The following is a 22,087-nucleotide window of genomic DNA, read 5'->3' as shown; positions in this document are numbered from 1 at the left end:
CATTACAGAAACTATTCAAGCAGCCAGCCATCAGCTGTGTTATTATTCATAGTGAAAAGGCCTTCAACGTTAGAGTCCTAACAAGACCAATGAAGCTTTAAAGTTTAGAGCATGAAGGAAAAATAAAGTAGCTTTAATAATATAAAGGAGAAATGTACAGATGTAACACATATAAGACTTTTGGGAAAAATCATTGCTACGTCCTATAGTTAGTCCCAGCTCCTTGGAGAATACAGTTTGGAATGCCTCAGGGAAGCCAGTGCTGTCAGTTCAGCTGCATCAATTTTACTGGCTGAGGTTCTGACCCAGGAAATCTAAATACTGACTGTACTTGTAAATCCCATGGTTTTACCAGAAAAAGTCAATTGATTACATATAGTTTAAGCCTTCCCACTGTAACTTCTGTTCAGTATTGTATTTACCTGGATCCTGATTTCCTGTGTTCTGGTGCTTGGCACTGTTTGCAGCAGCTGCTATATTTTTGGGAGCGAGGGCTGCACCTCTGTGCTGAGCAAAATTATTTCTGTCTAGTTTTGTGAAGTTCGTAAGCCAAGTCCAAGAATTCTGGTGTATGAAACATAATCACTGTATGTTAGTGGATGATGATTTCTTTTCGGTTTGAAATTTCCCAGAGTTAGTGTGATTATTTTTAGGGAAGTCCTGATTTCTTAAAATCCCACATGACCTCTAGTATGGCTTCTGTTTTATAGAAGCTCTGTGTTGCTAAGAAGGACTAAAAACTACTGGGAGTGCTGGGTGAAATTATGTGTGTGTCTAATTTTTTTTTTTAATTATGTGCTGTATAAAATAGAAATAGCGTTGAGTAGTCCAACTGTCACCCTGCCTTTTAGGGAGAAGGTAAGATCCCACAGAAGACTTAGTAACTTGTCCCGTGTGCCCTGCAAACATAGGTTCTTCCACTCACAGTGACCTAAGCGTTGGTAAGCGTTCAGCTTCTGCACTGTCAGAGTGCTGTAGAGCGAATGTATGGGGGTTTTGTCTGCCCTACTTCGGCACAGCTAAGGTGACTTGCGAGGAGCAAGTCTGTAGAAGGCAGCCCTTCTTGAAAAATGGGTAGATGCAATATTTGGTAAGGGAAAGTACTGACAAAATATGTTTATGAAGTATCTTAGGCCCTTTAATTAACTTGTGGTAGTATAAACATACTGAAGAAATTAGGCTGTGGTATTGGGGGTGGGGTGGGGGAGAATAGTCCAGAAGGCCCAATTTCTGTGGCTATGCAACATTTAGCGAAGTAATTTGTAATCAGTAGTATTTTTCACTAAATAGTGTATGTAATGAAAAACCTTAGTTAAGCTTCACTTAAATTCCTGTTCTTCACTTGCTTAAATATTTCGGTTTGATATTTTATTATCTAAGTCTTTCAATTCAGTAGCCTGCTTTAACACAGAACAGGCTACTTTTAGTCAGGTGATAAAGTTGAACCTGAAAATATTTCGTTATGCTCTTTGAAGTTTGATGCCGCAGAGCATGGGTTGGATTCTGGCAGCTGGACTTTTCCTGCCCACCTCATGCCATCACAAAAACTTTCAAACAATATTTGGTTTTACAGTGCAAGCTCTGTCCATAAATATGAATTATTACTTTAATAATGACTAAAAGTCATTCCTGAGGTCATAAGCCCTACCATTGCTAATCAAGGCTCTTTTAATAAAAGGTCTCCCATAATAAAAAGTGCAGTACAGAAAGATACACGGCAAAAATCATGCTTTTTTGTTTTTCAGGCTACCCTGTGAAAAAGATGATGAAGTGGAAATGCTGCCAGGGGGTGGTGAAAAGCTAAAGCTAAAGCTAAAGTTGTTCTCCATTCTACCACACATTGCATCCTCCTAGGGCAGGGTAGCAAGCAGTAAAAACTCAATGACGGGTTTCTTCACAGAAGTAGTTCTGTATGTTAAACAGCCATAGTGAGGATAAGGCTTGGACTCTAGTGATTAAAGATTTAAAAAAAAAAAAAAAAAGTTAAAAAAAAATCCAGTTTTATGCTGCAGTATGGTCTGTTTTCACCAAACTAACAGCATCCAGGGGAGAGAAAGCAAGCACCTAATGTACTGGGTATGCAAAAGACCTGCTGGGTAGAAATAGGTGCTAAAACTGATAGGGGGGTCATGTCAGTTTAGGGGCCTGCCAAAGTGTCTGTGGGGAATAGAGAGGAAGAATTTAGAACATATTTGAATCTTTTCAAAATTGGGGTAATGCAGGTTCAATAACTACCCCAAAGTAAGAAAAAGCATCTAAATCACTTAATATTTTGTTGTCCTCCCCTTCTGTTTCTGTCTGAATTCAGGAAATACCTCAAATGTTATCTTTTTCCCAAGTTTAAAAATATCTTTATTACCATACTAGTAAAAATCTGTGGTAGTTTTCAATTTCCTAGAAGGAATAAGAAAATGATACATAGGCTGGAAAGAAGTAATAGTATGCAGAAGTGTTTGCCCTTGGGAAATAGCTGCTGAGGTGGAAGGTAGCCAGTCCGGCTCCCAGAGGCTCATTTCCCTGACCTGCGCTGGCCGGGTCCCACCGGCGAGTGGGGGCTGCCAAAGGGTGTCACCCCAGCACCCACAAGTGGGGCACCAGCCCAGGGTGCGAATAGCTGGCAGATTGAATATATCCAACTGCACATTCTGATCGCTGTATTTGTCATGTTAGTCTCTCAGTTTATACTTCTGTTTATCTCCCTTAAAACCAGTAACAACTCTTATAAATTTATTAAAAGGAAAAAAAAAAAAGTTTTCTGGATTTCAAATGTCTGTTCTTTTACATCTAAAGCAGAAAACGATGAGCAGTAAAATTTTTGTCCTATACTTTCACTGTTAATACACAAATTAAATTACAGAAGCAATTCCGTATCGTAATAATTGAGCAGGGCTTATTGTGTAATAAAGTTGGGCCCACTTAGGTTTCTTGTACCTTTTTGAATCCATAGAAAGTGTAGCAGTGATGAGGAACATTATAAGAGCCTAAAACATGTCATGAATTTTCACTGTGTCTTTCTTGTGAGTTTTTTAAGCCTTGTGCATAAAATTAAAGGGAACAACCAAGGACATTGGTAGGTAGCTGCCCTTGTCCAGGTCTGCTCCTCATGTACTTTAAGACATATAGGATAAGATGCACCACAGTGTCATTTAACTCAGGAGGACTCCTTTTGCAAACTGTGGGGTTGTCCACAGTAAGGAATAATACTGCCTTGGCCATCGGGTGTGATATATGTGTGTAGCAACACCTCTGATTATCAGTTCGCCCTCTTGGTCTACATAGACAATAGCATAGAATTTAACTAAATATAAAAACACTAAAGCCATCAAAGGACTAAGCAATTTTTTGTAATTGTTACAAATAACACCCAATTAATTATAAAAAATTGAACTGACTTACTGAACTCCAGCACCTAGTCTTTTAATTCTTGCAGCTACAATGCTGACCAATATGTAATTTTCTCCTTACTTTTAAAATTGATTTATGAAGTTGAGAAATTAATTTTACAAAAGCAAAACACAGGGAAAATAGTATCTTCCTATGTAAATCGAAGCAATGTAACAGGGAACATTTATGGTAGATATTTTTAAAATAGGTATTACTCTGGCCTAATTTTTTTTAAATTAGTTTTCTACAAGTAATGAGTCAAAAGTTGGTAATAAGAAGTAAGATCTCAGAACAGTTTCAATAACATCTGTCATTCCAAAAGACAAATAGCAGTTCGTGTTCTGGGGTCTTTCTGTATGTAACTAAGCCAGCGTATTATTCTTACAGATAATTCTGTGCTTTGGCACCTGAAGATAGAGTATCTGTGGCTCAGAGCTCCGTAACAACCAACCTTCTGAACAGAGATAAAGAAAACGAGTTTCTCAGCTAGCCACTTCCCAGGCAGTTTTTAAGGAAAAGTGATCTTTTGATTTAGATGAGGGAGCAGTATAATAACTTCATAGAAATGAATCAAAAGGTTTTTTCTATAAAACAGTAGCTGGTAAGTCTGTATTGCTACTGGCTGAATCCCTTTTAGGCAAGCGTCTAACTGTCTCTATAGAATTATCACAAGAGGTGATAATAAAAGAGGTGATAGCAGTAAATACAGTGACAAATTATGCTACCTATGAAAACCAGAGTAGCTCTGTATTTGTAATGCTAAATGTATCCCCCTTCTTTTTTTTTTTTTTTTTTAATTCATGTCTTTAGCATCATATGCAAGGTAGGTCTTGTTAGCTTGTGACATTGCTGCCGATGACAACATAAAGAGCAAAACTACCAGTCTGTACATCCCAGTGAAAATGAGGAAATATGCAGTTTGATCACCAAGTTCACTCATACCAAAAGGCAGTTTTTGTGTTAGTGTGTTAGTATCTCTGAGACAGGGCAGAGGCAATGATCAGATACTACTTTTGATCTTAATCAGTCCTGTCCCTATAGTATGGATTACAGATTCCTTATTTGTTTGGTGGTGGTTGGGTTTTTTGCCCCCAAATGTAACTTCTGAGTGACGAGGTTCACAGGTTTCTAAATGAGAATTTCAAATCTCTTTAACACATTGGAGGTGAAGTAATAGAAATAGATTTTGTTCTCTTGGGGCTTAACTCTTCAAGGTTTTATTACCCCAAAGACACGTTTGCTCCTGAACGGAACAGTTTTCATTAGGATCTTCAGAGTATTTAATGCTGGACAGAGCTTTCATTGTCCTGCAGCGCCATGTTCCAGGCAGTCCTTAGTACAAGCTAGAACTAGTTCCTTCTAGCTCTGTTTGGTAGACTCTTGCATTAAAACTGTGCAAACCAGGAAACCTCGGTTGTTCACCATGCCTAGCAGCGCAGGCTGGAGGAGCTACATGCAATTTGGAGTAAAACAGCACCCAAGCGTTAAAACTTCACCCAGGTTCTTTACTAATCCTTCACAGCACTCAAATAATTTGAGGAAGCTGCCTATATGCACTTAAAGGAGTCATTTGATGTTAATCCCTAAACATGGTTTCCACCAACCCAAATCCTGTTTACTTTGACTTCAGAAAGATCAAATCAGGATTTGTGCCGTAATGAAGTTTTCAGCATTTTAAATATTACTGTATTTAGCAATTCTCTTTTTATGTTACCTGGTTTAAAAAAGAATTTTGCAAGAGAAGGTTTATATTAAATTACTCATATCTCTAGCTTATTCTCCTAATTCTGCAAAAGACTTTTCTATGTATTTGGATGACAGTATATGAGAATATACTATGTCATTTTTTTCATAAATAGCAGAAAATTCATTTTCTGATCGCAATCATATTAGACATACAAAAAGCAGAATATTTTACTTTCAATATCCTCCTTTCAGATGCACAAAGTAAATTCAATTGTTTTTTTAAAAAACGCTTTTTACATATTTTGCAGTAGTGCCCTTTAATATCTATAGCAGTATAAATATTGTTTTATTTTTATTAGACTTCATAAATATATTGACATATCTGTAACACTAAACATGAAGCTTCCAATGCAAGAGTTTGTACATAGTCCATATCCAAATGTCACCATTATTTCATTTAAAAGATCCCAGCATGTCTACCTCATGATCCTTATAAACTCTATAGTACTGAAATACGTCAACACTTTTTCTTGCTACATTCATTAAAATTAAGCACCCTTACCCTACCCCATCTGTAAACATCAAGTCAATTGGCAGCTAGCACATTTCCCAGTCAGCAAGCAGTATTGTGAATTTTATCTTCTCTTGCAGAAATCAATTCGTCTTCGTTGCAGCAGATGAAATTTCTTGTAACACCTCTGCAGGTAACAATCATTGATACTTCTTGATGCATCCATCCAGGTCTCAATATCCTTTTTCACATGCTGCATTTAATCGTAAGAGAAAGCATAGGAAACTCCATAGTATAAATCTTTGGAATAGTTTAATTAATTTATAGCTTCAGCCTATAGGTTCTGCCATATAAAAGACATTAGGTTATTTTGCTGACTTTGGTGTTTTATTTTCAGTTTAAATATCATATGGCCTAGTAAGTAAGGATATGTTACACCTTCTAATAAAAACTTACTGTGCAGTACCATTGAGATTGTGACTTTCCAGAAGCCAAAACAAACAGAACTAATGGAAAGAGTAAAGGCTTAGTAGATGTATGTAGGACATTGTAAGTGCTATAGATTTAACAACTTTCTTTTTAACTCTTTGGGGGCAAATATTGCCCACAAGGGTGCCGCAGACCTTAAAGCACTCACAAAGTCTATCCTATGGATAAGATAGTGGGAGAGAGGGTCTGTGTCTTCAGAGGATCACTCTCTAGTAAGTAAAAAGTCTTGATATACTATCATGTTGTAAGCCGTGGGTACAGAAGAACGAACGATGCTTATAAAAGGTAACGGTCATTTATAAATATATTGAATATGTCAAGGGATGTTCTCTCTTTTAAGCAATAGAGTTTGAACAGTCTTAGTCTTAACTCAGGTAAGGATGGTGTTGTGTTGCTACGTAAGAAATCGAAAGCCAAAATAAATAGTCACAGTGATGGGACATATTCTGCCAAAAATGTTATGCAAAAAAATCCACTGAGCTCGTAGAAGCTGCTTGTATGGAAGGATGAAAGGGTATATGTATAGTGTGACACAAAATGTCAGTATTAAGAAGTTTTTATTTATAGCATTTTACATTAGCAGGAATGAATGAAAGGTGAAGAGTTGTCTGTTCATGCCATAGTGACCTACACAGAGACAAATGAACATTTATTTATGAAAAAGATCATAGCTAAAGCCAAAATATTCAAAAATTGTAATGATCTGTATGCTAGCCATAGAATTTTTGGTGGTAATCTGAAAAGTTCTTCTGTAATAAAAATCTCATTTAACATAGATTTTTCAAAGTGCTAAATCATTAAGAGAATACATTTGGAGAAGTCAGCGTTTGACACTTCCTTGAACTCACTAGACTTGGATTTTGGCTTTCATTGTTTCACTTGTGCTTCCTACTCAGCTCTGGATTATTGAGCTGTAGTAGGGAGTCTACTAATTGATAAATCTAGGCCTTGCTAAGTAAGAATAAATCTAATTATTTTAGCTATTTTTTTAACATGGAATCCTTGAGATAGACATGGGGTCTTTAATATTTTTCTTGTCCTGAAAACAAGTTCCTGTTTTGCAGAGTGAACCCTTCTAAGCAATAATTATTTCTCTAAGAAACACTTTCCCCTCCCCGCAATTCAGGTACAATTCAAGTGTCCAAGACTATATTACACACATTCCATGTATCACTACTTTGGAATTCTAGTAAAAAATATAGCGCTCTTATTTATCAGTAAATTCAATGAACTTTACACAGACGGAAATGGATATCTGTGTATATTTACTAAAACTTTTCAGTTTACCAGTCAATTACCTCTGTTGAACTAATTCAACAACAGTACTTTTTTTAGATACGTTTTTGACCATATGATAAATGTATCCATCATAGGTGACTGTAGGTTCCTTTTTTGTGATATGATCTGAGGGAGAAAGCTAATGAAAGCCTGTGTCTTCTGTTTCTTGTATACCTAACCTTTAGTCGTAGAATTAACGGACATTTGGCTTTATAAAAAAAAAATTCTTTGGCCCATACTCCTGTGGTACAAGTTGCCAAAGTTGCGTACGGTCTTTCAAATCTGTAAGTTGACTTTCAACTAATTTATTATCTGATGTTTTATGTTTTAATACATGGAGCATATATAGAGATACATAAACTTTTAGAACCAAAGGTAACCTTCTGTGGTTTTTCAGATGCATGCAAAACACCTACAGTAAAATTTTATAGTACTTTTTTTAGTGCTCCTAAACTCAATTACAGTAATTCAACTGTGTTTGTAAAATTGATATAAATTGAAGATACTGATAATACGCTCAGTGTTTGAAATGTGGGTATATGTATGTTTGTATTGTTTCCTTGTAAAGAATGTGTGTGTTTGTAGATTTCAAATAATAATAATACAACACGTAAACTTTTGGTTGGAACTTTATCATCAAATGGAAATGGGAGGTCTTGGTTGATTGTGCTGGTAATATTCACTCTTCCTAATAATTTATCATTCCTGCCAGAGGATACTTAGCCCTCAGCCACATGATGTGGTTTCTGATTTGGGAATAAAATAATCTTGAATCAATAAATGTGTTAACGAATGGATAGCATGTCCATATACACATTTCTATGTATTTATGTGTATCTCTTCTTACATGCACATTGTATAAAGAAAACCTGTCCAAGTGTCTGACGGAGATCCTTCCATGGGAAATTTAAATAATATTTCACTCTTGATTGCATCCAGTGCATTCTGAGGCTGAAAATAATTACTCTTCAGAAGAGACATTCTGTGCTTCTGGGTTAGATCTTCACTGGCAGGCATGATTAAAGAGTTTGCAAACAGATCTGAACTCGAACAGAGGTAGAGGAAGTATTGGAAACCGCCCATCAGTTTTGTGATGGAATTTTAACAAGGATCTCTGAAGCAAATCTCTGACAATAGTTACATTAGGGAAGAATGAATCCTGAGGTTGCTGGCTGATGGGGGCAATGGTCAATTTGTCAACTTGTCCTATCAGGCTCTTAATAAATCAGAATGAGACACAGAATAAACCCATGGTTTGAATCTTTAGCATTTTAAGCAGGGTTTGGGGTTGTTTTTTGTTGGGGTTTTTTTGTTGTTTTTTTTTCAAATCAGTGCTCAATAATTTTGATTTTGGGGGGGGGGGGGTTAGGTTTTGTAAGGTCAAAATTCACAGTTTGTAAAGAAAACGCTATGTTGTAGTGTTTTTCCAAGCACATCCTCAGATGTACCTGCATATTACATTTTATGGTTTTTGAGTTAATATGGGACAGGATCATTGTCCTGTATTTATCTCACTCTTTCTTTCTTTCTCCAATTTTTAAATGTTGTCCAACTTCCATCTACAAACACAAGTGCAGCTGCATGCTTGGTATTATTTTTCTCCCAGGCTTATATGCAGTTTATGATTTTGAAATAACAGAGAGAAAGGCAAGTGTATTTATAAACCTGAATTTGGAATGAAACATGGTGGAAGTAGATATAACATCTGTCCAATTGTGACTGTATTTATTTACATATTTGAGCAGAATCATCCCCAGGAGGTGGGACTCTGTGTGTGTGTGTGTGTGTGTGTGTGTGTGTGTGCAAAAGAAATACGTTATAAAGCTTTAGAAGTTGACAGTCTTAGATTAAGTTATTGACCTCCATTTGGAGAAAGATAGCCTCCAAAATAGATTAAACATTCTGAAAGGTTAATTTGATAACTCTAGGAAAAGCTTTTTTTAAAAGCAGGCGGCTTAAAGAAGCAAACATTGGAGTTTGTACTATCAAATAGTTTGAACAGAATATTGGCAATTTTTAACAAATGCAATCGCTCAAATCATTGCAGTTTTCCTGGGTACTTTAGTTAACCTGTCAGCACTAACACTACCACAAAGTTAATTCATGAAACAACAGCAAATTTGAAGGTACTTATTTAAAAGAAAATTAATATTTGACAAAGTGCTTAGGATGGTTAAGGTGCCAGGTGTGGTGGACCTCTGCTTAGGTGCATAAGTAATCGTAGCTGGTCAAAATTTTGCTGTGCATGCTTGCATACATCTCACTGACTTATTCATATTGTCTGTTAGGTGATACTGATCAGGATATGCTCTTTCAAAGGATTTTCCGAGAAGTACATACATCCAAACCATCCAAACTTCTAACTCATTGGAAGAACGCAGTTTCAGAGATGTTTCCTTCAGCCTTTTTTGAATTACTGTGTGAAGACATATGTTTGGCTGTGAGAGGTTCTTCCCTTTTAGTATTGCTGCCTATGGGTTTGACTTCATTTCACGAAGCAATTTGACTGGGAAAATAACCATTTTCTATGAGATGCTTTTATTATTATGTTATGGTCTTCCACTAATCAGAAAAAATAAAAAATGAAGATCAAGGAGAATCTGTGAGGTCTTTCTGCAAGTATTTATTTAAGGCTGTACTGCTTCTCCCTGTGAAAAATAGCAGATACTGAAGTTTTTGCTCTGGAAAGACTAGAAAATGTTGTGCTAATGCACACTATAAAACTTCTTCTATAAATTCAAGTGTCCTTTATGTTGGCAGTTTAAACTTGTGTTTACTGCTTCTGTAAATAGTTGCTTATATGGAATTCCATTTGTTACAGATTTTACTGCTCTTGGTAGTTGTGTGGTAAAGATGTTCGGCCATTGGATCAGTTGATAAAAATCAGTAAACACTTTGATTATCCTCTGTTCTTCTTTCATGAAGTTTGATTAATTCCTTTTTCTCACCCAGTGAAAACACTGGCAGCCCTTTTTGGCATCTTTGTCATTATCTCTTTGACAGCTTGCCTTCCTGGTGCTTACAGTTCTAGGTCAGTTCGCATGGCTAGTCAAATGTGACAACATGACAAGATTAAGTGAAGCTGAGGTTCTGTGGTTTGTAAATGGAGGATTTGCAATGTGAAGCTCCTTTGATAACAGAAATAGTGAATAATCTGTGTTTGCCCTCAACAAGTGCGTATAAGCATGTGTGTATCTTCTGTACTGGGTTTTTTAATGAAGTAACCAGATTTTTTTTTCTCTGATAGACTGAAAATAGTACAAACAAAAGGTGGTTTGTGTGTGTGCATGTATGTATGGTTATATGCATGTACATTAAATACACAAGGATTCAGTTTTAATATTTTGAGATTATCATATTGCATTTAAAATATTAAACAAAAAATAATATGATCGTATATTACAGAACTTTACGCACAAGCACAAAATGCTGCTTTAAAATTTAATAAACTAAGAACCCAGTATATTTATTATTGAAATAGATAAAAATTCATTGAAGGTGTATTGCCTCAAAATATAATAGCAATAGTAATAGGAAAATGCTTTACATATCAAAGAAATACTCGGTTTTCATTGTAATACAGCTGGGTTTAGGTGTCACCTGATGGCAAGCCTCGGTTTCCCCAGTGGCTTTTTTTAATGAAGTTTATATAAAATCTAACTTTCTTAGATAAAGATTATATAGACAGGTGGTTTTAGCATAGAATTATGTTAGGTTTTTAAGTACACATCAACTGAAATCCTTCCATATGCAAATCCAGACAGCAAGACTGAAACTTGAGTGAAAGTTTCTAAGGTGAGCTCTGTCCCTGGGATTGTTCCACAGCATCAGCTCAGAGGGAAGCTGCTGCTTGTTGCACTTCTGTATCTCTGCATATTAGCCAATTCCAATCATATTTATTTACATGTTTAATAAGGTGGTAGCTCAACTTTGGTTTGCTGTAAACATCTAACAGACTTTAAAAGAAGCTACAGGCTGGCCTACACAAATCAAAATTAAAATAGGATCTGAGCATCAATGACCGGAATTTCTGCAAAACATGCCTATCAGTTAGCGAGAAAATTAACCGGCCGAATTTGGATGTGACATAAGTAAGTAAATAGTCAAGACTTTGGGATTCATCGCTGCATGCAGAAAAATCTGAATAGGCTTGAGTTTCTTCTTGCTCCAACCTGCAGGAGAACGTAGAGGCTGATGTATTTATGAAGAACTGTTAGTGGAAATCTTTTATTATCACCTTATCCCTATGGTAGACTGTGGTCAAATTTCTTCAGCTCTGAAAACTTAGGAATGTGAATACTATACTAATAGCAAATCCCTCATGGCTTTCAAGATCTAGAGGAGTTCAGCACTGCAGTATACCTTGAAGTTTCACTGTTTCATTGTGCTGTCTGTCTCTACAACATCTTCCCAGTTCTTTCTCTGCTCCACATCACAAATCTGTGAAGCATTATCGGTCGTGGAAGAGGAAGGTGATACGCAGCGAAGTATTTTATGGTCCTCCCTTGTAGAATGATCTTAGGGTTTGATATTGCACATTTAAAACTTTCCATAGAAAATGTTAGTGTTCTTAACCTTTACAATTGAGGAAAATGACTGGAAACTGTCTTTATCAGCAGATTTCAACCATTTTCCTTGGTCTTAAGTAAAAAACTTAGGATACTCCTATTTCCTTGTTGCCTTCTGAAAGATAGAGACTTGTTGGTCTTTTGGGTGACTGAAATGCCTAAAGTTGCTCAGTGTTGATATCCAAAAGAAAATAAACCAATTGGTCGCTCACGCTTTGAACACCATAAGTAGATCCCATCCTAATGTAGTAAAGAATTTTAAGCTACAGGACTAGCATTGCTGCGCAGTGCTGACCCACTGAGGTGAAACACTGCTCAGCGTGGTGTAACTGGTGTGCATACCAGGTGGGAGCTCTGCTGCTGCTTGGCCTCGCTGTAGTTATGTGACCGAAAGAAAGAGCAAGATGTTAGTTACTGGAATCATTTATCTGGATAAGGCCAGGTAATCTTGCTTTCCTTGTATTCCTTCCAATTCTTTACTAAAATCTTCATGTCTTTGTCTGAAATTTTACTGCAATTCTGCATTAAGAGCCGACAGAGGGGAGATGGGGCTTGCCTGTCCCATGCCACCTGCTACTGGCAAGAGGCACAGCTAGCCGTAGTGCCCGTTTCTGGGTGAACAAGCAGGGCAGGAACACAAAGCACTGAGTGCTGGACCTCCTCGTGCTTAGCCAAGTCTCGCTCCTTCAGCTGCCTTTTTGTGAAATGTAGTAATAATCGTCCGTACAAGGATTTCAGTCATTTAAGGTTCTTCTGGTTGAAGATTCAACACATACAGGTCTGAAGAAGGAGCATTTTTATTGCTTGATTGTTCAATTACAATCCAAGCTAGTAAAGGATGGATAATATTGTGGAAAAGTTAGAAATATGATCTTTCCAGGGATATGTACACTTCGCTTCTAGCATTGCAAGTAGGTGGGGAATTAGATCAGAGTTAGTTTCAGCTGAGGTAGTACCAGGTTTTTAACTTCCCTTTTTAGAGTTCTTAAAACAGATCCATCATTTCCTATAGTTCTTCTAGCAACATGTAGACTTTAAAAGATGGGGGGAAATATGGTGATCAGAAAATTTGTGCATCATATTCTTAAAAAATAAGATCATGTTTAAAATTCTCCTTTTGTAGTTCTCAATTCACTTGAGTAAAATGTATTAACATGGTTCATATTTTATACTGTAATTTTTCCTTATTAATGCTGTTATTAAACCCTGTAGTATGTATGTTATCAAGGAGCTTCCAAATGTCTCCAGTATCAGAGCTCCACTGCCTGCCCTAGTTGTAATGGAAATACAGCCATAGTACCAAAGAACTTTAAACCCTAAAATGGTAATTACAATTAGAGAGGCATATACTTTCCCTATTTTAGAGACTTCATCAATACCTGCTACTGATGATTTAAACAGATTAAATTTCAAGGGCTTACTAAAATAAATGTCACAATCAATTACCACTTTTAACCCTCTTTATTTGTGCAGTGGACAAAAAAACGTGCGCTTTTATGTAGTATTTTAGCAATTTTAAACCCTGTACTGAAAATGATTGAAGCAATTGAGGCGTAGCATGAGTAAAGAACTGAGGTTTTGGTGGATGGTTTACAGCTACATTTACAGCGGTTAGTACAGCTACACTCATTTTTCCCCGCAGTTACTTCCCCGTAAGCTGTTAGTCTAGCTGCTGAAGAACCAGTGCCAGTGTGGTGACAAAATGCTAGCAAATACAATTTTTTTCCCCCTGTTTCCAACTTGTTCCAGATGTGCTGGAAAATAGCAGAACTTACCTGGTTCTAATTAGTGATGCATCAAAATGGTTCATCATATGTGTTCTTAGGCAAGACTTTGTGAGTGCACATTTTGGTTTTGATACATTGATTAAACATTCTGTAAAATACATAGATCGTTGCATTGGCTATTAATTTATTCGAAATACTTTGCCATTTTCATGTCCTAAATTTTAGTAATTGTTTAATCCTTGAATTATTATCTCCACTGTAAATTATCACAAAGCTTTAAAACGCCACTAATTTTAATGAGAAATAAGCAGGCTGGCATAATAGCGAATAAATGAACCAATGACTGTGTGACTGAACTAGCTTACTGATTTTCAGTGTGACAATATAGTTTAAATCCTTCTTACTATTTTCAGCATGGAAATCAGAATCTATTCTGCTAACCTTCTGAGCTTCTAAATTTGGTGTCATGCAAGGGCGTGTTTAAAAATTAGCATTTAAAAAGAAACCCACTTGCTTTAAGTTTAAGCTGACACTGTTCCTTTCCTCTGTGGAAATGAAATTTATTAATCATAATAAAACCATCATATTCTGAAGGTAGAGGTCACCCTGAGGAGAAAAAAAAAAAAGTCTATTCATCACAGAGGAATTTCAATGCATTTTTTTTCCCAGATAATATCTGAGCATGTATTCACTCCCCTTTGGAAATATATTCTTCCATGTTTGTGCTTACACTTCTCAAGTACACTTAGGAGGGAGCAAGAATAAGAATTTTGCAATTCAATTTTATATATTTTATTTTCTTTTACAGAAGATTTGGAAGAATGCTGTGTACATTTTATTTTATTTTATGTTTACATTGTGCGCATTTGTTCAAGTGGAATTTCAATATCCTGTAAAAGAAAAGGAAGAAGTGTTTCTTATTTTAACAAGATTATAATCTTTGCTAATTCTGAAATAGCATTTTTATGTTAATATCACAGTACAAACTTCAGCATTATAATATAAATGTAAAACATTCTTTTTAAGGAGCAAGGATTAACATAGGTCAGAATTTTCACATTAGGATTACTTCATAACTTTAATTTTAAGGAAGAAACATAGTTTACACAGTAGCATGAAAAAATTAAAGTTCTGACAGTAAGTTATTACTAGTTTGGCAAAAGAGTGATAAAAATGTACTCAAAAGTAAATACTGGGTTGAAAGTATTTTTTTATTTTGAAATCGCTTAATGTGTTTGTTTATCCATATTTTCCTCTTAGTTGTCCAGATTTATGTAAAATACTACTAGCATCATGTTTTATTACATCAGAGTTGTAAACTTGCTAGTTACCTCAGTAGCTGGGTTAAATATAATTTAATAAAGCCTGAGCACTAGGTGTTTGGGCTTGCTCCTTCCTTGTGCGCGGCCCTTGCATTTAAGCCACCTGATCCCTGCCTTTCAGTTTTATGGGGCATTGTGACACAGCAAAGGATGCTGCAGGAACAGGCTGCAGTGTGGAGTCAAAATTCAGCCCTGCCGCAGGAAGTGGGTCAGAGCAGTGGAAACAAAAAACTCACCAAGTCCCAGTGTAGTTAATGGTTTACATGACACCAAAACTAATGTAATTCTTACAGATCTAAATTTACAGTCCTTGCTCAGTATTGTAGTAATACCAGTTAATCAGGAAAAAAAAAATACACTGATTCCCATTGCGTTAAAAATAATAGTCATGACATTAAAGCATGCATAATAATAGTACATGCAATTCCTCCTCCATGTTGCTAGGGTCGTGAGGGAAATTTATAGTGCTGGAAACAGGGCTAGCTTTAAATTAATCATTTTTCCTTTCTAGATGTTTCTGTACTGTTTGAATGAGGTTTGGCTTGAGAGAATTAAAATTATAATGATGTTTAAAATGGGTTCTCAGACCTTAAAAATGGGCATACAGTGGAAAATGAGATGTCTCCTTCACTTCAGTGTAGATGAACAAGACATAAGAGGACCTGTTATGGCTACTATCAAAGCTAAAGTATTTTAAATCTCTAAATATTGTAATGTGCACATCCCAATGTGGAGGGTTACCAAGGCTGAGGTTTGTGGAAGTTCTTCCAACCAAAGAGACTCCAGAGTATGTGGTCAGTCAGTGAGAAACCTGCTTAAAGAACTCTTATGCTCCCTTTCCAACTCAAAGGAGCACCAAGTGTCGTTTTCCCAAAATAGGCTGATGTCAGCTATTTTTCCTTCCATTTTTTTCCAGTGGGAACAGCCTGGTTCCTTTGTTGTTAATGGCCTTGGCTAATTTCCAAAGACAGGTATTCATGGATACAGAGTATTTAAATGGATATAAAAATTTAATCCTTAACTCATCAATATATTGGATGCAAAAGAGGACCTGATATGTTTTATACAAGTGTTTTACACGTATTTTCCTGGCTTTAAGACCATGTGTTAAAGAAGGTGATTGCCCAACATGCTGCTTCCCCTGGATATTCACTCTTTGATAGCTATGAGGACTTCGCTGCCCAAATCTAAAGTAAACATAGTTGTGGGGTAAGACATAGAGCCCACATTGATGAATTTGAGGGACTTTTGTAGCTTTAATAATTAACTCCTTTTAAGTGTGTTATCCGTTGTAGAAAGTTGAATTTACTAAGTAAGCAAGACAGTACAACTGAAGGTGTTCAGCTGCTATGGTTGTACTCTGTAGCGAAGCATCCAGATTTTGCCATAAAATACTTTCTAGGCTTCACATTTGCTTAAAATGCTAGGCTGCTGCTTGGAAAAAATGGCTTATTCACAATACCGAATATCAATCAACTTAAATTTTGAAGTTTACTGAACGTTTTTCTACTTTTTTCATCGAGATGTGTAGGTATTTATCATTGGAGCAGGAAAAGCATATAACCTCTGCAAATCTGTGACCTCGGCTTGGTCAGAGAGTAAGAGACATTTACTACAGTGTCTGCCTTTGCAGGGCTTTTGCACCCTTTTGCCTTTAGCTAGCACAGCTGTCCCACCAGGTGCTTTACTGGCATTTCCACACACAATGAATGCCTCACATTGCTGCAAATGCTGGCTCAGTGAGTGGAGAATCAAAGACTATCTTGTCTATGGTAATGTCTGCTCCTTCCTTGAAGATGTCACTGGGTAGGTAGGAATGTCTAGCTCAGATAATTTGGACCTTTTCTCTACCTCACATCCAGGACCCACAGTAGTGGGTGGTGGAGGATTGCATATGCCATGGGAACATTCCTTTCTCAGTTATCCCTCAGCTGATTGTCTAAAATCGTTAATCAGATTCCGCTTGTGAAGGAGCAAATGCATGATAATAAAATAGGACAACTGTCCTCTTTTCAAAAAAAAAATGTAAGTTTGTACTTGTATCTGAAATATAAGGTAGTTATACAGAATTAAGACCAGTCTGGGGTTACTGTTCCCATAAGGCTAAAAACTAATTATTTTTTGAGAGATATCAAGAGTATTATTAAAACTTAACTTGTTTACTACATTAGCTCTCCTATGCAAGACACCACTATAATTTCAAGATTGCTTTTGTTTTAATGTGTGAGCACCTGAGACCAAATGGAAATTCTCTGATTATGGAAAAAATGTTAGACACGTTCAGTGAAACCTGTGTCTAGTTGACATGTCCATCTCACTGACAGTAGCTGCGTTCAGACTCAGGCTGTGAAGCAAAGCTACGTATGTGAAGGGGAGGAGGAGGACTGGGCCAGCAAGTTGACCAGGTGTAAACATAAAGAAGCTTTGAAGTAGTTTAAAAAAGATTTTTTTATGGGGTGAAATGACAAAAATCTGATTTTCACATCACTGTCTTTGCCTGGTTGTAGCAAGAACTTGGCCTGAAAATTGAGACTTGGGCTGTCCCAGTGCCATGGGTTAGGATGACGCTCTGTGTCTTCTATAGAAGGACCAGGAATGTGCAATAAGCACGTTCCTTGAAACCACATGCCTGCCATTGTGCTACAGCCACTGCCCTTAGCCTGATGCTGATTCTCAAAAGTCTAGTAAAGCTAATTATACATTTATTGTTATTTGTAACCTTGACATTTCCCAAAGGATATTGCTTTTGAAACTGGAAAATGAGTTTATTTGTAATGAATTTGGATAGAATGAAATATTTCATCACAACCATTTTGTTAATATTGCTAATATCTCTCTTTAACATTTTTTTTCCCCCATTAATCTTAAACTTTATTTTCTTTTCAGTTACGGACGAGTTTATGCTGCAGACCCCTACCACCACACACTTGCTCCAGCAGCCACCTACGGCGTTGGTGCCGTGGTAAGTGATCATTTCCTCCTCTTCCTCATCGCTTTCTTCCCCGTCTCCCCATGCTTCGCTCTCTGCTTGGATCTTAGCACGGTTGACATCTTCTCACTTTTAGTTAATTGAATTTGTCTCTTGTGCTAACGGCAGCTAAAATGCCACATTAATCCTCCCAGTAAACTTGATAAATGTCTTAATTTCTTGGCAATGTACTGCATGTAAGTTATTATATTTCTAATTTTGCAAGTATCACCTAGCTGAGCACTTACCTTAATGGAATAATTAGTCATTTTGATAATTAAATCCATCACTAACGGAATGCATTGTCAATGCAGACCATATTTTCTTTTTTTTTTTGCCTTGCATTTACATAGCCCCCAGGTTCAAGTCACACCAAAAATTATATTATAAGAGCTGTGCCAAAGATTTCAGGCTGCTTCTGTCAGTCAGCTCAAAACTTGACTGCATTTTTCTCCTTCTTCTTGATTATAATTAATGTCTAAAATGGTAGCTGCCTGCCCCCTTCCCCCCACCCACTCCCCCCCCCCAAAAAAAATCGCCACAAAGTGAGGGAAGATCGGAGTGGGAAAGGGAAAGGAGAGAACCTACGTGGCAGGAATTGAAACTTTGTTTTTATCAGGCGTGTTAATGCCTTTGGCACTGAACTGTATCTGTCAAGAGAGCAGCAGAAAATGTATGTTTAACCGAAGTGCATTGGAGATGGATGACTTTCTGTGCATTAAAAAAAGGACCATTCTCCATATCCAAATATTACAGAGCATTTATTTCAATCATTGAATAAATGCAACTCATAATTATCTGCTGCTTTTGAGACTCTAGAGCCTTAGCACAGAAATAAGAAATGAAGTTTTCATTTTCCTCAGTGTTCGGTAAAATAAAGACAGTTATCTTCTGTTTTCTGCTCTGTGTAAGAGCAGCAAATTAGCTAACAAGTTCCATGGAAGAGAGAGATTATTTTTTGTTAATTTTTCCCTGGTTTCTAAGGAAGGAAACACACATATAATCTTCAGCGTAGGCTAGAATTTGTCTTTAGATGAGTGCGCTTAGTTTTCCCCGACCTCAGGAGTGGAATCGGACACATTATTCACATGCTTCTGCTTAATGTCTGTTGGATTAAAAATAACCTTAAGTAGTTTCCCTTGACCTTGGATTGCATTGGCACTGCAGCTGTGGGGTGTTCTGAACGTTGCTTGCCTTTTAAGATGGGGCAGTAGTCATGTCAAATGAAATTGCAAATCTAGTTGTTAAAAAAGTAAATTTAAAAAACAATCCATCAAATTGCTTTGTTTCAGAATGCTTTTGCACCCTTGACTGATGCCAAGACTAGGAGCCATGCTGATGATGTCGGTCTCGTTCTTTCTTCATTACAGGCTAGTATATACCGAGGGGGATACAGCCGTTTTGCTCCATACTAAATGACAAAACCATAAAAACCTTCCAATGTGGGGAAAAAGGAAGCTTTCCGAGGCCTGGGTATTGCAATACATGCAGTAGTGCATCATTTTAGCAACTCTAAAAAGAGGAAAAATTACATTTTTTATCTTATACCTCAGATATTTTGTTCTGTGTATTTTAATATTGTGGGTCTTTAATTTCTGAAGGTTACGTAGTTTGATTGCTGGCTGTAGAAGTTTTTGTGGTTGATCTAGAAAGCTGCTAGATATGAATAAAAACTGTTTTAGGGCCACAATCAAGAGTGCTATATCATGTAAATGAATTATATATGCTGAATATTAAGCTATTGGGGTTATCACATGTTTTGTAAGAGTGTAAGTGACTACAGTAGTCATTTTTTTCTGCATCTACATTTATTTTAGTTTATGAGAGGGAGGGAGGGGGGAAATTGGGGACATGGGAATGGGGTTTGGCTAAAATATTAATTAATGAAGCAAAAAGGGGCCCCACTGCACCAACTATCATATATCACCTGTCTTAAATTATTCACTGTTTGTTCAAAGCCAAAGGTTATGTTCTTATTAGGGGTGCTTCCTCGACACATGTACATAAAAATCGGATTAAAAGCTGTCCGAAGGCACCCTTTTAAAGCATTCCACCAGGCAGTATTCAGCTATTTAACCATAACTAGTTATTTAGGCAAAACCTGCTAGTTAGACCATTAACAAGCATTCTTTTTATATTTCTTCCAGTAAAATAAATTATTGATATCATTGCTGACTTTTATATTATGGGAGGGAAAAAAACAATAATAAAAAGGTGAAAAAAGCACTGTTTCTATTTTTTTCTTTTTTTTCCAAAAAAGAAAGTAATAAAAACTTAAATTCTTTGTACCAGTAAAAAAATGTATAAAATTTACATCCGTGCAGTGGAGTTGTTAAGTTCTAGAAATACACAGCCTATGATGCTTTAGATTTAGCCTAGTAGACCAACTGTTAGAGACAGACGTATCATTTTTATGGAATTATATGATAATCATATTCAGATTTATATAAGCATTTTACAAGTATTGCAATCATTGAGTAGAGATAATCATGGTATTTTCATCAGCTTGGTACTTTTTGAAACATGACTGTGTCGTGTAAACAATCTGCAATTTTTCAAGGCGTGACGACTCGCCCCTATTTAATTTCCAAACCAAGGCCATTTTGCTGAATGTTGGGCCCGAGACAACTTTTCAACTGGGACAAAAGATGGACCTTCTTCTGACCAAGCACTGACCGGAGAAGGCGGCTTGTCAGGGTCTCGGGCAGGCGCAGCCCAGCAGACGCCTGGGTGGCAGTTTCAGGCATAGTTGAAAAATTGCAGTTTGTCTGTGCATATGTTTGGACTCTTTCCATGTTGTCCTGTTTACAAGTTAACCTAAGTTGGGGTGTTTGTCACGGGTCTTCTTGTTTTTGTATTTAAATAAATAAAGCAGAAGACTGTCTTGCTACAGTTTTGCTGCAGATAGTTATATCCTCATGTGTAACGTGCGTGCCTACTGGCAAGCACCTTAGTAAATTATCAACTCACCGCTGTGAACCTGCCAACTTGCTATAACAACTGCTTTAAAAAAAGTGTTTGTGATCAGGCTTTCTCTTTGTCATCGTATGTGCATGCAGTATGATCAGTTGAACAATAACCATCAATAAAGTTTCACAAGATTTGAAAACAAAGTTTCTGTAGCATTTATATCTAAGAATGAAAAATAAATTAACTTTAAAATTGAAACAGAGAGAGAAAGAGACTATATTAATCAATGAAACATGGGGCAGTAACATGTATTTATACTGGTGAGGGAATGAACTGAAATTTATTAGGAGTTCAATCCTCACAGTTATTATATAAGAGATACAAAACAAGCCTCCTGTTTAAAAAAAAAAAAAAAAAAAGTCTATTTCATTTAAACACCATGATAAAAGCAACTTGAAAAATGTTTGCCAAATGTTAGGCTTCCAATTCAAAGTGTGGATGATACATCTTTTTTGGAATTGCACACACAAAATATCTAACGTGGGGAATAACAGAATTTATTTGCAGTTTTGATTTTCATGATATGGCTTTACAACTCCCACTCTCCAAATGATTATATGGCGTTTTAGTCTATTAAAATAATCTTGAAAGGTTGAGGGTGCAGCCCATATTAGAAGATATTTTGTTTATAAAGCTCCTACAGTACTCCTAGTAGTTATTTTAAAATAATGTATGTCTGAAATAGTTATGTAAGAAAAGCATTTGAAATTTTTTTACAATATATATTGGGAATGTTTTCACTTATATAAATAACTACTGATAATATGAATTATGAAAAAAATTATTACTACCATATGTGGAATATAGTGACTTCTAAACAGATTTAAAAAAAACACCCTTACAAACCCAGAAAATGTGTATATCTGTCTTTAGAAATTAGTGTTTATATCACAACCGTGATTTGTGAATAAAGAAAAATGGTTTGTAATATCAAAATAAAAGCTTAGTCTGAAAAGGTAAAAATACGTTGGTGTTCAAAGTCATTTTGCTTTTCTTTTTCACAATGTTGGTCGAAGGGCTGTCAGCAGCTGCAGCACCTGTACCGGACGCGGCGCGCGTACCGGAGGTGTCCCGTTGGCCAGGACCGCGGCTCCCTGGCTGCCTGGACACGGGTGCTGGGAGCCTGGCGGGGTCAGTGCCCACCCAGGGAGCGCAGGTGGGGGCAGCAAGAGGGGCCGCTCTGC

At 36.6% G+C, this 22,087-nt stretch overlaps 1 protein-coding gene across 27 annotated transcripts in view; it reads left to right on the top strand.

Annotated features, from left to right (window-relative positions):
* The window catches only part of RBFOX1 (RNA binding fox-1 homolog 1), a 918,501-nt gene extending 896,635 nt beyond the window's left edge, over positions 1 to 21,866 (top strand). For 14 of the 27 annotated variants that reach the window (XM_056338126.1, XM_056338139.1, XM_056338152.1 and 11 more), the window contains 2 exons: positions 17,852 to 17,927; positions 19,226 to 21,866. In XM_056338126.1, the coding sequence (XP_056194101.1) occupies positions 17,852 to 17,927; positions 19,226 to 19,348 (199 nt within the window). In that variant the 3' untranslated portion in view covers positions 19,349 to 21,866. Of the gene's footprint in view, positions 1 to 5,721; positions 5,775 to 17,851; positions 17,928 to 19,225 lie in introns of all 27 variants that reach the window. The other 13 variants (XM_056338143.1, XM_056338145.1, XM_056338129.1 and 10 more) reach the window with 3 other exon arrangements.
* The last annotated feature ends 221 nt before the right edge of the window (positions 21,867 to 22,087 follow it).

The sequence above is a fragment of the Falco biarmicus genome, chromosome 4 (genome assembly GCF_023638135.1).
Source record: "Falco biarmicus isolate bFalBia1 chromosome 4, bFalBia1.pri, whole genome shotgun sequence".
NCBI lineage: Eukaryota > Metazoa > Chordata > Aves > Falconiformes > Falconidae > Falco > Falco biarmicus.
The sequence above is the reverse complement of the archived record's forward strand: the minus strand, read 5'-3'. Positions and strand labels throughout refer to the sequence as shown.